Source organism: Myiozetetes cayanensis, unplaced genomic scaffold (genome assembly GCF_022539395.1).
Source record: "Myiozetetes cayanensis isolate MyiCay16 unplaced genomic scaffold, myiCay2020 scf14, whole genome shotgun sequence".
Classification (NCBI taxonomy): Eukaryota; Metazoa; Chordata; class Aves; order Passeriformes; family Tyrannidae; genus Myiozetetes; species Myiozetetes cayanensis.
In genome coordinates this window covers 10,608,633-10,622,191 of record NW_026087048.1, presented here as the reverse complement: position 1 = coordinate 10,622,191, position 13,559 = coordinate 10,608,633, and the positions used below count along the sequence as shown (strand labels likewise).

The 13,559-nt window shown below is 42.9% G+C and overlaps 1 protein-coding gene across 1 annotated transcript in view; it reads right to left on the bottom strand.

Annotated features, from left to right (window-relative positions):
- PDE8A (phosphodiesterase 8A) overlaps nt 1–2,079 on the bottom strand; it is a 145,469-nt gene extending 143,390 nt beyond the window's left edge. The window contains exon 1 of the mRNA XM_050309762.1: nt 1,662–2,079. Within this exon, the coding sequence (XP_050165719.1) occupies nt 1,662–1,727 (66 nt within the window). The 5' untranslated portion in view covers nt 1,728–2,079. The remainder of the gene's footprint in view (nt 1–1,661) is intronic.
- Nucleotides 2,080–13,559: the final 11,480 nt, after the last annotated feature.

Here is a 13,559-nt window from a genome sequence, read left to right as displayed (position 1 = left end):
CCCAAGAATTAAAATCTCAGTCTAAAAAGTGACAGCATTCTTGAAACAAGGCACACTTGCAGATGTAGTAAAAATTGACTGAGCAAGTAGTTCCAGAAATCAGTTACTAATTCTCCACCTCCACAGGAATCAGGATCCAAGATGAACAATATACTATAAAAATACAGATTTTGATTGCCAACTGGTCCAGAGTTCTGTGAACATATTCTGCTATTGTTGCCCATTTGCCAAATATTTGGGGTGAATAATTTTCAGCCTTGGTGTTTACAAACTGCTCTCATTGTTTTGTCCCTTTTTTCTTTTTTTTTTTCTGGTGTGTTGCTTCTGCCTTTTAACTGGATATCCAACTTAGTAAACAAAAAACTAAAAGCAGCAAACAGCAAATGCAACAGCAATGCATGTTTTTGTTAGACATACTCAAGTGAAGGACCCTAAGCACTAATGAGAATGACTGCCTGGGCAGTGCCCTGAGATGCACCAAGCCATCAATGCTGAGCAGATGTTCCAACAGGACAAGGTGATTGTGTTCCTTTCACTTGACCTGTTCTTGAAATCAAACATATTTTCATTAGATACACACGTCTGTATTCACTAAGAATACTTTTTAAGAAGTAGCTAGCACTCAGATATTTGCAGATTGCCAGTTTTCTAAGTTCTCTGTCTTAATTTCCAGTAACTCCTATGAAGAAAAGGCAATTCTGAGCCAGAATGTAAACTGGCACGTTTCTGATGTGATCTCCCAGAGACTCCTTCTCCAAAGCATGAATGTCTGGACTGAAATCCTGGCCTCAGCACAGGCAACAGCAAAACTTCTACCAGTCCTCTCCAACATTTATGGAGAAAACAAAACCCGGTATTTTTGGGGAAACCAAAATGGAGGTAGAATGCCCAGCTCCCCAAATCATAATAGTTTAATTTCAAGTAACAGGATGAGATTACTATAAACATGCAAACCTGTCCAAATTGGAAATCTTTCAAATTTCAAGCACAGGAAACAACAAGTTTTTTTTCAGCCAGGATGTCAGAGTTACCCCCGTGGTTATGTGTGAGCCGAGGACAATGTTGTTACATGAGATCAAATTACAAACACAAGCAAACAGAAAACAATCTCTGAACGTCACTGTTCGGGATTTGACACGAAGAACAGCTGACCCATTCAAAAGGTTAAATAGTCTCCACCAAGCTCTGGGAGAATATGAGGAGTTTGCTGGACACTGAGTTCCATGCAGATAAACTGTCAATTTGTTTGCCCAAGTTAATGCTTCTCTTACCCTATGCTTGCTATGGTTTTTCTAAACCCATTTGACCTGCAAGTCTTAAAGCAGTGGCTTTGCTAAAGTTACAAGAAGTTTCTGGATTTTCCAAACACCTAAGAAAACTATTTTGGTAGTTTCCACAGCACAGAAACCTGTAGTTACTCAGATATTTGAAACTTGCATTCAGGCGGATGACAGTCACTTAACCACACACATTACCGTTTCATTTCTATGCCTAATGTTTAGCACAACCTTGCTCTGAGGAATTTCTGAAGTTGTTTACAAAGCTGATGCAGAGGTGTATTCAGTCTGGTCTCAGGGCAATGGTTTACTGAAGTCACTTGTAAACAGCAGAAAGAGATAATATTTTCTGTAATTGTGGGGAGAGAGGGAAAAAGTTCTCACCTTGCACCAAGGACCATTAGAGACAGAGCTGGTTTCCAAAATATCTGCTCCTTCATTTTCTTCCATGTCTGATTAGTTGCAAAACCTTGTTTTCCAATGAAAAACATTAAATCACCCTCCAAGAAAAAGCAAACCAAGCCATGAGGCTCTAGTATCCCAGTTTGTGAAAGCCCTGCAGTAAGTCAGACGTCAGTTTTATGGTCACTTGTCTGATCCAAGGTAGCAGATCCCAGTGCCGTGCTGGATTTCACAGATCTTGGCCTTTCTTTTAAGCCTTGATTGTTCCTCTTGTCAGGCATTTATCTCCCTCAGACCTTCCTTGTGGATCCAGGTTTTCACATAACAAATGGCAAACGGTTACGGCTTCCCGGGTGCTATTGGAGAACTGACACTGAACCTCTGATCATCTCAGGAGAAGCCTGACAACAGAGTGCAATACATGGCCACACCTCTCTGCTGCCAGAGCTGGCCTAGACCATAAAATCAGAAGCAAGGTCACCCAGCAACCGACCATTCAACGTCACCACAGTAATAAAGCCAACTTACATTCAACTTATTGCTTGGCTAGATAAATATTCTTATTAGAGACAGAAGCCCAGGGAAGGTGGCAGGGGGCTAAATGTTCTGAGATAAATTAATTTTGATGGGCCACATACAAGCCCACAAAGCTCTGTCTGTGAACACTGGTGGGGTAAAGCCCCTCAGCATTTCTCCCTAAGGATGTGCAGATCTGTGTGCCCCAGCTGGCTGGGTGGGTAACACCCACAGGGCACCTTGCAGCAGAGATCACAAGTTCCCATCCAGGTACCCACAAGACTTGCATCTGCCACTTGCTCAGCTTAAAAAAGTTCCACTCACTCTCAGAAGTCTACATAAAACAGGGATGAAATTACAAAATAGCCTCCCTTCCCTTCCAGAGTCAGTAAAAATCAGCCTATACCACAAGACTGCCTAAGGGTTCTTGCTCAAGCACATGGATTATTTTTCTCAAGAGCAACCACACACCTAAAGGAGCACACTCAATTTAGGAAGTGACATTTCCCTCCAAACACATGGTACATGTTATAGAGAAGGGCTACAATAAATATGAATAAAAGCAGGTAACAAAAGATCGATCCTCTTTGTTCTGTTTACACTGCATATCAGGCAGCGCCATTGCAGATAACTGGCGCCCTAAAATTTCGAAACCAACTGTGATCTCTGGCATCTATTTAAAGACAAACAGGGCTTCATTTTCAGTGCAGTTGCTTGGCCTACTCGGGAAAAGCCTCCCTTTAAGAGTCCCCAAAACAGAGCAGTCCAGGGTCTCTGGCTACTCTGAGACAGTAAGGCCACTTTTTCCTCTCTCTGATATGCAACCTCATTTCATAAATATCTATATGGCAGGAGAGGACTTTTTTTGGGGTGGAGAGAAATGCAACACTGCAGAAAGATTAAAGTTAATTCTATCCAAACATGAAATATTTTAATTCAATATTTATAATGGCAGCATCATTAAAAATTAGCAGGACAGGAAGCCCGATTTTTAGACCTCTTTCTGCCACTGAAGAACAAAGTGATTTGGTTGAGATCACTTGCTCGATTATAGACTCATCATTAATCACATGAGATTTCATGATATATTTCTCAGCAGTTTAATTAAATTTGGTCTTAAAGGAGTTTGAGATTACATTGTACAAAATTGTCAGTAACTAGAATAGTCTACCTAGGTTATGACATAATAGTTACAAAGGTCCTCAGACACGGAGTAGGGTATGTCTGACTGAGCCAGATGTATGCATTGCTTGATTAAGTATTTATTTCAAATAAGTGAAGACAAGTGTGACAAAACAGGCAAGAAATATGAGGGCATAGATCTATCTTTGTAAAGAGAGCAAGGCAAACTACGAGTCCAGATTTGGAAACCAGTTTGTCTTTCTTTGCCACTGATTCTGGGATTTTGAGATGTAAATCAAAAGCCCTGTGCCTGAGTTTCCCCTCCTGTGATGTGAGACTAGTACAATAGACAATACTCAGTGCTACTATCTCACAAGAACAGTAAACTGTGCACTGGAGATATTCAATGTCTTCATCAAACTTGCACCTCTGTCTACTGACAGGTAGGCTCCTCCTATCATTTGCCCACACAAACCCAAGGAAAACCAAAGCTGATTTGTCCCCACGTGCACAAGTGTGACACCATCCCAGACTTCTCCCACTGCCCAGCACAAGCCTACAGTCCTCGAGATCCTGGGAACACACTCATTTCACTGCAGCAGTGCAGTTGAGCAAGTTTTGTGTTTTGAAATAATTCATATAAACTCACTACCCAAACCAGCAGATAAGCAGATCAGCTAATCCCTTCCCAGCTGGAAGATTCTACTACAAGATATCCACCAAGTTTAAACATCACTTTCTGTGATTTCACGTGCCCAGGTAATTTTCTGAGAGCCAGAGAGTTTTCACAGCACAGAACCCGGCAGTCTCTCCAGAGCCGATCCCAGTTCCTGAGGCACCTCTGGCCAGCCCTCCCTGCCCAGCTGGGGGTCATCTCCAGCTCAGGCGGGGTGCAAGGCAGGAATGGGCTGGGGTGGGGGGGGGAAAACTTCACCAATCATTGCCCCAGTTATTCACAAGGGGTGTTTTATTACAGCAGCTTCAAGGACTCTTTTTTTCCACTGTTCCTTTTGCTCTCTTGGGCAAAAATCTCTGATCACTAATTGCCGTTTGAATGCTAATAGAGCAGGCGAGGGCCTGCCTGAAATATCAGATTGCTTTGTATTTTGTTTTTTCTCTGGTTTCTCTTTACAGGTCACACATTCAGTGACACACTAGCTATGTTCCAGAGCAGGCAAACCCAGCCTTCTGAAGTTTGCTTTCATTAAATACCAAGCAAAAGTGCTCTATCTCATTATTCACATAGGTGTCCATGTTATGTCTTCTGCTTTGATGGCGTCCTGTGGCAGCAATTTTCGCAGGTTTTTTTGGGTTTGAATTGGCCATTTCCTAATTTAAAACAGAGCAATCAAAGGAAACGCTTTCCACATACGCAGCATAACATAAGATAAACTTTCCTATAGTTGCTGTGGAGAAGCAAACTCACAAGGTTTTCAGCTTCAACCTTTAGTGTAAACCAGACATCTGTTTTGAGTTGTGTCAGATCACAGGAAGGATAGCCCACAGCTTGGTTTACTCCAATCTAATTTAGGAAATCAGGACTCTCCCCATGGATGACTCACTAGCTTCTTGGGCAATGACAGGCCAGACACATTTGTCTCTGCAGCTTGGTGGTTTTGCCCTGTAAAACGAGGATGGTGGCTCTTTCTTGCATCAGCTGGGAGGATGTACCCCTGATACCAAACCATACTAAACTTTTTAGCCCATTTGTACATCTGCAGTCCTGATGTCGAAGTCCACCAGGAAAGGAAAGGATGAAAAAGAAAAGAGAAAGTGCAGATGGGTCTAAAGATGGCTTTGAAGTACAGCCCAGGAGTGGAGATCAGGAAGCGAGAGCTGTAATTGCAGCTGGGTATCAGTTTCCTTTTTTATTTCAGGATCGCCCACAGCATGGTGCAGTTTCTCCCTCAGAAAGCAGGCAGGAACAACACTCACCTCTGCAGGAGAACAGGAGCAGTTAAATGGAAGGGGCCATAGAGACAAAACAACTCTTTGCATTTCTAATGAAGAGGCAAGCAGAAAGCACTGTGAACATGCCTGAAATTACTTTTATTTCTTCTGGACAAGCAGGAAAAGCTAAAAACTATTTCTCATATTGTTTTCTGCAGAGGTTGCTTTGCATTAGTTGCAGGCTCTGCCCGAGTTCCTTGAAATAGGGCCAGATTCAAGTAAACTCAATAGAGAGGATTTATCAGGTTCACAAAAATAGGTGGTCCAGCAGACAGAAGAGGTTGTGCAAGCACCACAGAGTAAAAGGTCCCAGCTGAGGTCACACCACGAAGAACACCCACGTGAGGAGTCACGCCAGAGGGAAGGTGCCAGTGCCACTGACGTGGTTCATTTGACATCAGGCTGGGAACAGGTTTATTCCAAGCTGCCCCACGCCTGGCAATGCTGAGCCATCAGTGACACCCCAACACTATTCAAACCTCACGAAGCTGGATGTTCAGCTGAACATGTGGTAGGTGCAAGCATAAAACTCAAACCTCAGATCTGACAGGCCTTTGACCCAAGCCCTGACAAGGCTGCCCGTTATTCAGGCTGCCCTGGGCTGTCACTTCCACACTGCTGCCTCAAGCAGACATGTCAAAACAGGTTAATGGACGTCAGGCTGTAACAATAAACAAAGCTTTAATTTTTTTTTTCTTTTCCCAAGATAAGCTGCAAGACAGGGATCATGGCTGCTGTGAGTAAACATGGACTCTTGGTACAGGGAAATAAACCTCTTTGTTCCAGTTAGAAAAGGTTTGTGAGCTGAACTCAGAGGCCCAAGTTATTTGGGAAATGACAGCATCTGGAAGACCATTGCAGAGGATTTAGGTATTTGGTATTTTTGGTATTTGCTAGGCATACCTTGAGTGTTTGACCATTATAAATCTCTTCTTGTTTAAGAAAGTAATCTCATTTTGCGTGATATTGTGCTTATCTTTTAGCAGAAACAGGGGCAGGATCTGAGTATGCTGGTGTTTGCAGACAGCAGTGGTGCAGGACAGCCTGTCTCTTAGCTTCATAACGAAGAAAATGAGCTACAATTGTGAAATCATTGCCCAACAATTGATAAGGACAACCACTGCAATCCTCTTCCCTGCCTCTTCTTGGCCAGCATCCCAGTTACCACACATTACTGAATATATAGAAAAAAGAATGGCAATGTGGTTAAAGTACAAGCCACACACATAGAAGACAGAGTATTTATCTCCACGTCTCGTCTGGTTTCCTCTTTCACCTTGGCCAAGTAACTCAGTCTCGGCAATTCCTTTTTCTCCTTTCATAATTATATTTACCATCCTTCTGACAGCCCTTGAGTTCTCCCAAGGAATGGGGCTTTCTAAACAGGGCTGGGGGAGAGACCCATCCCTACAAAACAAAGCCAGAACAAGATGCTGCAGGAGACTCTTTTAGAAGGCCTTTGCTTTGTGGAAGAATGAGGCTTCTTCTTGCCATGTTTCAAATCAAGACAGCCATCCCCATTTCAGATTCATTTCTTTTCAGGAGCTCACAATGGCACCATAACACCTTGCAGCATTAGATACCAGCTCCTGATGCCAGCAATCCCAAGAAAAGTCCAGGATACCAGAAGACCAAAGAAATTTGGCTCAGACTTTCTCGCTCTGAAATGAAGGGGGATGTGTGCAATTTCTCAGTTTTCAACATTCATGACTCTTGGGAACACCAACCCCACACCCACTGTTGCCACTACCATACCAAAGGATGCAATGACTGTTTTCTCCCATGAGAGGAAAGCCTGTGGTAAACCAAATACTTGTACGTATTAAGTACTAGATAAATACTGATGAAGTGTTAGGTAATGGTATTGTCAATGATACTTAAAAAAACCCAAGGGTATTATTGCTTCCTATTCTACATGGATGTCACACAGCCATCATATTGCTCACTCAACTGCAGAACAAAACCTGACAGTTCTGGTGTAAGTTTTATGTGAGCTGTGAAGCAGAGCCTGGGGTCACTGAACTGGAGCTGCCTTGAACACAGTTCAGTATTCCAGCTGCCTCGGGCCAAACTCTACCCAACAGCCCCATACACATCAAGCCAGTTACCTAACAGTTATTTCAGTGCCTTGCTGACTCAGAAGTAATATAGACAAAAGAGTAAACAAGAGAGATTTGCAAAGAAATTAATGCGCAATTTGCAAGCAATTGCTGCTTCTGTAAAAACTTACATTCTATTTCATCCCAGTGACTTGGAATTTCTCAAGGTAATGTGAATAGATTCCAGTTCATCTTAAATTCTAGTTCTTCCCAACACATTTTGTATTTCTAAAAGCAAGCAGTATATTTTCACTAACAGAAGGAAACACTCTAGCAGTAATCTGAGGGAACAGGGACTGCCAGGATAGACCACACCATACGCAGAAATCTCACCTGTATTGGAGCTCAATAAAATATCACCATTTGCTCTTAATTTCCTGTAAAGAAGGAGGCATAACTGAGCCCCAAGAAGGTATCTAAAAGAATAGGGAATTACCCTATAAATGTATGGCTTTTGGACCACAGTTTTAAAATCAATGACTGTGTCAAAACATTTTTTTGTGCTTCTTAGTCCATGTGAGGGAGGTTTAAAAAGGCAGAGATCAATTCTCATTTGGCCTTAATTTAATTTCTTACAATCTATGCAAGCCTAAACAATACAGCCAGCCTTTAAGGAAATGTCTGACTGTGTCCCTGCACTCAGAGCACTTGTGTTCACATGTATACATATGTACTTTTTGATGTTGAGAAACAGTCCTTTACGTATTATCAAACAAATGACACCTACACCCGAGAAAAATGTTGAGGTGTTTTCACTGACTTTGATCAAAACATCATCAGGAACAAAATTAATAAATAGAAATCGTTCTCAGACATTCCTCAGGGCAGACTGGAAGAGAGCTACTGGCGTCGCAGCAGCACCCTCTAGTGCTCCTATCGCTGGGCTTTGCCAGAACTTCCTCGATAAAATCTGGCATTTGGTGTCAAGATGCAACTTCACTTGTCCTTCAGTGGATGGTCCACAAGGTCTCCCTGCTGGCCCAAACCTGGTATATGTGGTCCTGATTACTGAGAGCCCTGTGCTCATCACATGCCACAGGCCCTGGTGTGGGTGGAAACCACCAAGGACTGACGAGTGGGATCAGTCCCCGCTACTCTGCGCAAGCCGACAAATAAGTTTTCAGACTCGTTGCAGGACTGTAGTTTTGGGAAGGGTTTTTCACGAGGAAAACCTTTCCTCCATCTTTCTTACTTCATGGGGATGAAGTTTACTGTGACAATGCTTGCCTGGACTTTGAGGGTCTCACACAGGTGGTGCTAAAGGCTATCTAATGGTGAGCCCTTGTGAGCGTTCCTGTGTCAATGAAGGTTTCATTGACACAGCTTGCAAGTAAGGTCAGAATTATCAACACCATCTTATGGACAGATTTAGACACAGATGACCATGGAGACAAATACATTAGTAATAACAAATGTTTGAAGAAAGAGCTGCAATTAATTTGGATCCTTGTGATGTGTTAACAGCACCTAGAGCACAGCACAGTATCTACAAAATGATGAGAATAAAGAAAAGGCAGAAATCATTTTTTGATTGTTCAGTGGAAAAGAAACGAGACTACTCTCACAGATTTCAAGTAATGCAGAGATGCAGCCCAAGAGTAACTACTGTCAGACTGTCATGGTTTACCCCCAGTCAACAATTAAGCCCCACAGAGCTTCTTGCTTAATGCCTTTCCCTGGAGGGATGAGGAATCAGAGTAAAAGTGACAAAACTCATGAGTTGAGATGGACAGTTTAAGGCAAAAGCTGCACACACAAGGAAAGCAAAACAAGGGATTCATTCACCACTTCCCATGGGTAGGCAGGTGTTCAGCCATCCCCAGGAAAGCAGGGCTCCATCACACATAACAGTGACTTGGGAAGACAAATGCCATCACTCCAAACATCTCCCACTTTTTCCATCAGCTTTTATGGCTGGCTGACCCTGGTGCCACACGATCTGGGATATTCCTTGGCTCAGCTGGGGTCACTTTCCCAGCTGTGTCCCCTCCCAGCTTCTTGTGCACTCCCAGCCTCCTCACTAGTGGTTAAGGAGCAGAGGAGGCCTTGGCTCTGTGTGAGCTCTGCTCAGCAGTAACTACAACATCCCTGTGTTATCAGCTCTGCTTCCAGCACAAATCCCAAACAAAGCCCCGTACCAGCTACTGTGAAGGAATTAACTGTGTCCCAGCCAAAACCAGCACACAGTCACAACAAAACAGGTACGTAAGTCAAGGTCCATCAATGAGCCAAACATTCATCTGCCGCAGTGGTGAACATAAAACAAAAAGCTGGAGGCAAGACTGAGTATGTAAAACCTGGGTGGGTGAGATACCATACTTAAGAAGAAGAAGGTTAAGGATGACTTTAAAAAAAATAGTTAATGCTCTCCTAAAGTCATGGAGCAGCTGCAGGAAAACCAAGCACAATGACTACTCATTCTCTGCCTTATTCCCTACAGCTGTAAAGCTCAGGAAGAATTATGTTTCCTTAAGTGCTATAAACAGACACACCCATCCAAATCCATTAACAACTCAGCCTTCATCCCATCACATGCAATTTTCAGAATATGCTTTTCTCCAAGTGTTTGCCACTGCAGCATCTGACAGCTGAAACAGATGAGGTGAAGATCCAAAACTCCCTAAAGGTAAGTACTGGACTGGTAAAAACAAAGAAAAAATCCCACATCACCGTAGCTCTGCTCTGACACAGTAGGACAGGTATATCATACATCAGGAAACAACACCAATAAGATGCCAACACAGAAACACAAACCAGTATTTCTACACTTTTTTTCTACCTGCAGAAACAGAGTTAAGTGTATCAGGTCCCTAAACTATCATCCATGTAGAAAACAGATAGATTATTGTACCTGAGGGAATACCTTAGTCTCTGCCAGCTGGAATCATCTCCATGTTATCCCATCTGGGTCTCAGATAACTCATTCTTGTCCTTTGAGACACAGAGGGAGCAGGGAGAGGGTGTAAACTGTTACAGAGCATGCCTTGGATTTTGCTAGCTTATTTTTTGTGGAGTTGCCCAATAATCACACTCCCAAACTTATGAAAGTAACATAGCAGTAAAAAACAGTTCAAAAGGTTCTGTTTCTCATTCATATATTTGACTTCATTAAGTCACAAATTGTGATAATTTACAATAAACTAATGAATGAACCACTAACTTGGGACATCATTCATTATCATGAAGCTATTTCCTGCCTGCTTAATTAAACTCAGAGAATGCTCTAGCAGAAGGAAAGCAGAAGCAGATCCTCTTGGGAAGTGATAAACACCAGAGACTGAGGGGTATCCTGACATTTTCAGCACAGCTAAACACACTGGGTTTCTCCCTAGCAAGAATAAAGAGCCTCTGATAGTATGGGAGGGTGGAATAGGGAATTCATCTCTAGTAACATCTTTAACTAGCAGAAATATATGTGGATCCAACATTCAGATTTCCAGCAGCATTGCATAACACCAGAGAAAAAAATATTTCCTGCAGTGGCCCTAATTTTTGATCTAAAAACCAAGACTAATTTTATATAGAGGCAAGTAGACATCAGCCTACTCTTCTTAAGCATTAACATCAAGTTGTGGAACTGTCCACCAGGCTTTCCAAGTTGCGTTATTACTCATATGGATGCCAAAAAATGGAGCCAAAAGAGAGAGTTTGAAGCTGGAGAGTAGAAATATTCAGGAGGTACTGAAACAAGAAACAACCGTTTTCTGCTTGGAAAGATACAGCTCAAAGCAACTGACTGGAGAAAACCATTCTTCCCCTTTTGCCCACTGAGGAGGGCAAACACCCCCTCGTTCCCCCAGTCTGCCAAACATGAACTGCAGATACACAGCAGGAGGTTATCCCTGCCTCAGAGACTTGACCTGCTTTCCACACCCTCTCCACATTGGTGCTGGTACTTGAAGAATTGTATCTTCTCTAAAAAACAGACATGAAGAATCCTTATTACAGGCATCTGTACAAGTACACATACCTTCTCATAACCAGGGAGCTTACTAGAGCCGGGTTTCAGCAGCAAAACGGCAGGAAAATCCTAGTTCCCCAGGGCCCCTGCCCAGGGAGTGATTCCCTTATTCCCTGCAGCTGAGCTGAGCCCACCCTGAAAACCTCTCTGTGCATTAGGCAACTGATTTAGCATCTTTCCTTACAGCTGTAACTATTGCAGTGTTTTGGGCCTCCCAGGCAGGTTTGTCTTTCTGCTGCTTCTTTTGAGGTACCATCTATTTTGGAAGCTGAAGCTGATTTTCTCTGAAGCAATAGCAACTATTTAAAGCCTTCAAAGCCAGTGAAAAACAAATTATGGAGAATTCAAGTCCAGCCCACATTCAGTTTGCTTTATTTACACATAAACTGCAGGCTGAAACAGAGGTGGTCAAGCACCATCATGCCTGCTTCCTCTGGCCAACAGTATCCTGCTGCCCACATGTAATTTGGCTTCATAAAACTGCTTGTAATTCAATATTGGAGCAGAAACTAAGCCCTTCTGTTTCTCACTGTAGATTCCTATTTCCAAGTTCTTGACTAACCGCAGCCAACTGTGACACAGGCTGACCCTCTCTGTAAATACAAAAATAACTTGGAAGATTATATGTATCAGCATTACGTGTTGGCATCCGTAACACTGTTATGTATCATGTTCCCTTCATCATTCCTCTGAAGGTTGTGCTGTTTCTGTATCACTCCCTTTGAATGGGCTACTGGGGAAAAGGCTGTTTCTTAACAGCATTTTTCAATACATAGAGAAAGCCTAGCAGAGCTTTAAAATCTACCTTTGAACTTTTTTATCATTGCATTCCACTTCATAAATTCTCTCCCATAGCTGCACAAGCTCCAAGTAACACTGATAGGACAGAAGAAAATGTGAGACAGGGCAATTGTAGATTTGCCAATACAGACATGCATATCCACCCCAGGGACATTTGTAAACATACCTGTGAATAGTCTCATGCTCCCTGCACTGTTGGGAAAATATTGCTGTTCCAGCAGAGATACAAACTTTGTCCTCCCTGGACTTGTGCTGCAGCAGGGTTAGACAGAATCCCACAGGGTTCCCCAGTAATCCTTGCTTCTGTAGGCTGGAGCAGCTCCCAGGCACTTACTGTTTAACCATTGCTGTGCCTCATGGAGTACCCAAGTGTAGTTCCCTTGCAACTTAACATGGAAATGGACTGGCTGACTTACTGATTTATGGTCAGTGAAGGAGTCAGGTCTGAGGAAGTCTCAAAAATATTCACATCACCAGATCCTCCTCTGTCCCGAAATGACGGTAGTAATGCCTCCCCATGTCAGTGCATTCCTGGTAGTGTGTCTCTACAATCTGTATTCTGACACTACTGCTGAACTGAAAGCTCACATGGAACAACTCCCCTGATTTTCTTGTTGAAGAAAAGATGACTTAAAGGACAAGTCTATTCCCAGATCAATCAAAGCATTCATGGATTAGGTAAAAGAACTTGTATTACTGACAGCCAAAAAACCCCCACACATCTTCAGAAGCAGCGGTGGTGTCAAAGCAGAAAGACTTGCTACTGTGTGCACAGTTTCAGATTTTAATAAAAGAGCATCTGATAAGGGATAAACGTGAAATCTGGGGTAAGGTTGAAAGGTTTATAAAGTCAGAGTTTCATCTATAACATTGTATGCAAATATAGTCTCCTTAATCCTGGAGGCATCCAGGGTGCACGTGTCTGGTTATTAATCCACACTTGGCCAGTTTCTAACAGCTTCAGCCATACCTGGTGATATCTTACACCAAGCACAGACACACAGACATGATTTGGACACTGCAGCTTGCAGAACAAGGGGAAGCAGGACCTGCTGTGTGTGCTCCTCTCATGCAGCTGTCCAGCTCCAGTGCCAGTATTGGAAAACAAAGCCTGGCTACAGGAAGACTCAGATGAATTCCCATTGTCTAAAGAGCCTTGATTTTGGAGAGAAAAGGGGCACCATCTCTGTACCTGCTGAAGTGCTGGCAGCTGCCTAATTAGATCTTCCCATCTGGCATATCTCAAAGCATTCTAGATGGTTGATATTCGACATTTTGCTCTACCCAACTCTAAAATATGGCCATACAGCTTATATGTGAGCATGTCTTGCCTGACACCTTTTCTGACAAGGTGCACTGCACTGTAAAAGGAGTTTCCTCCACATTCTATTAAGAAATATCTATTAGTGTTACTTTCCCCCACCAGTCATA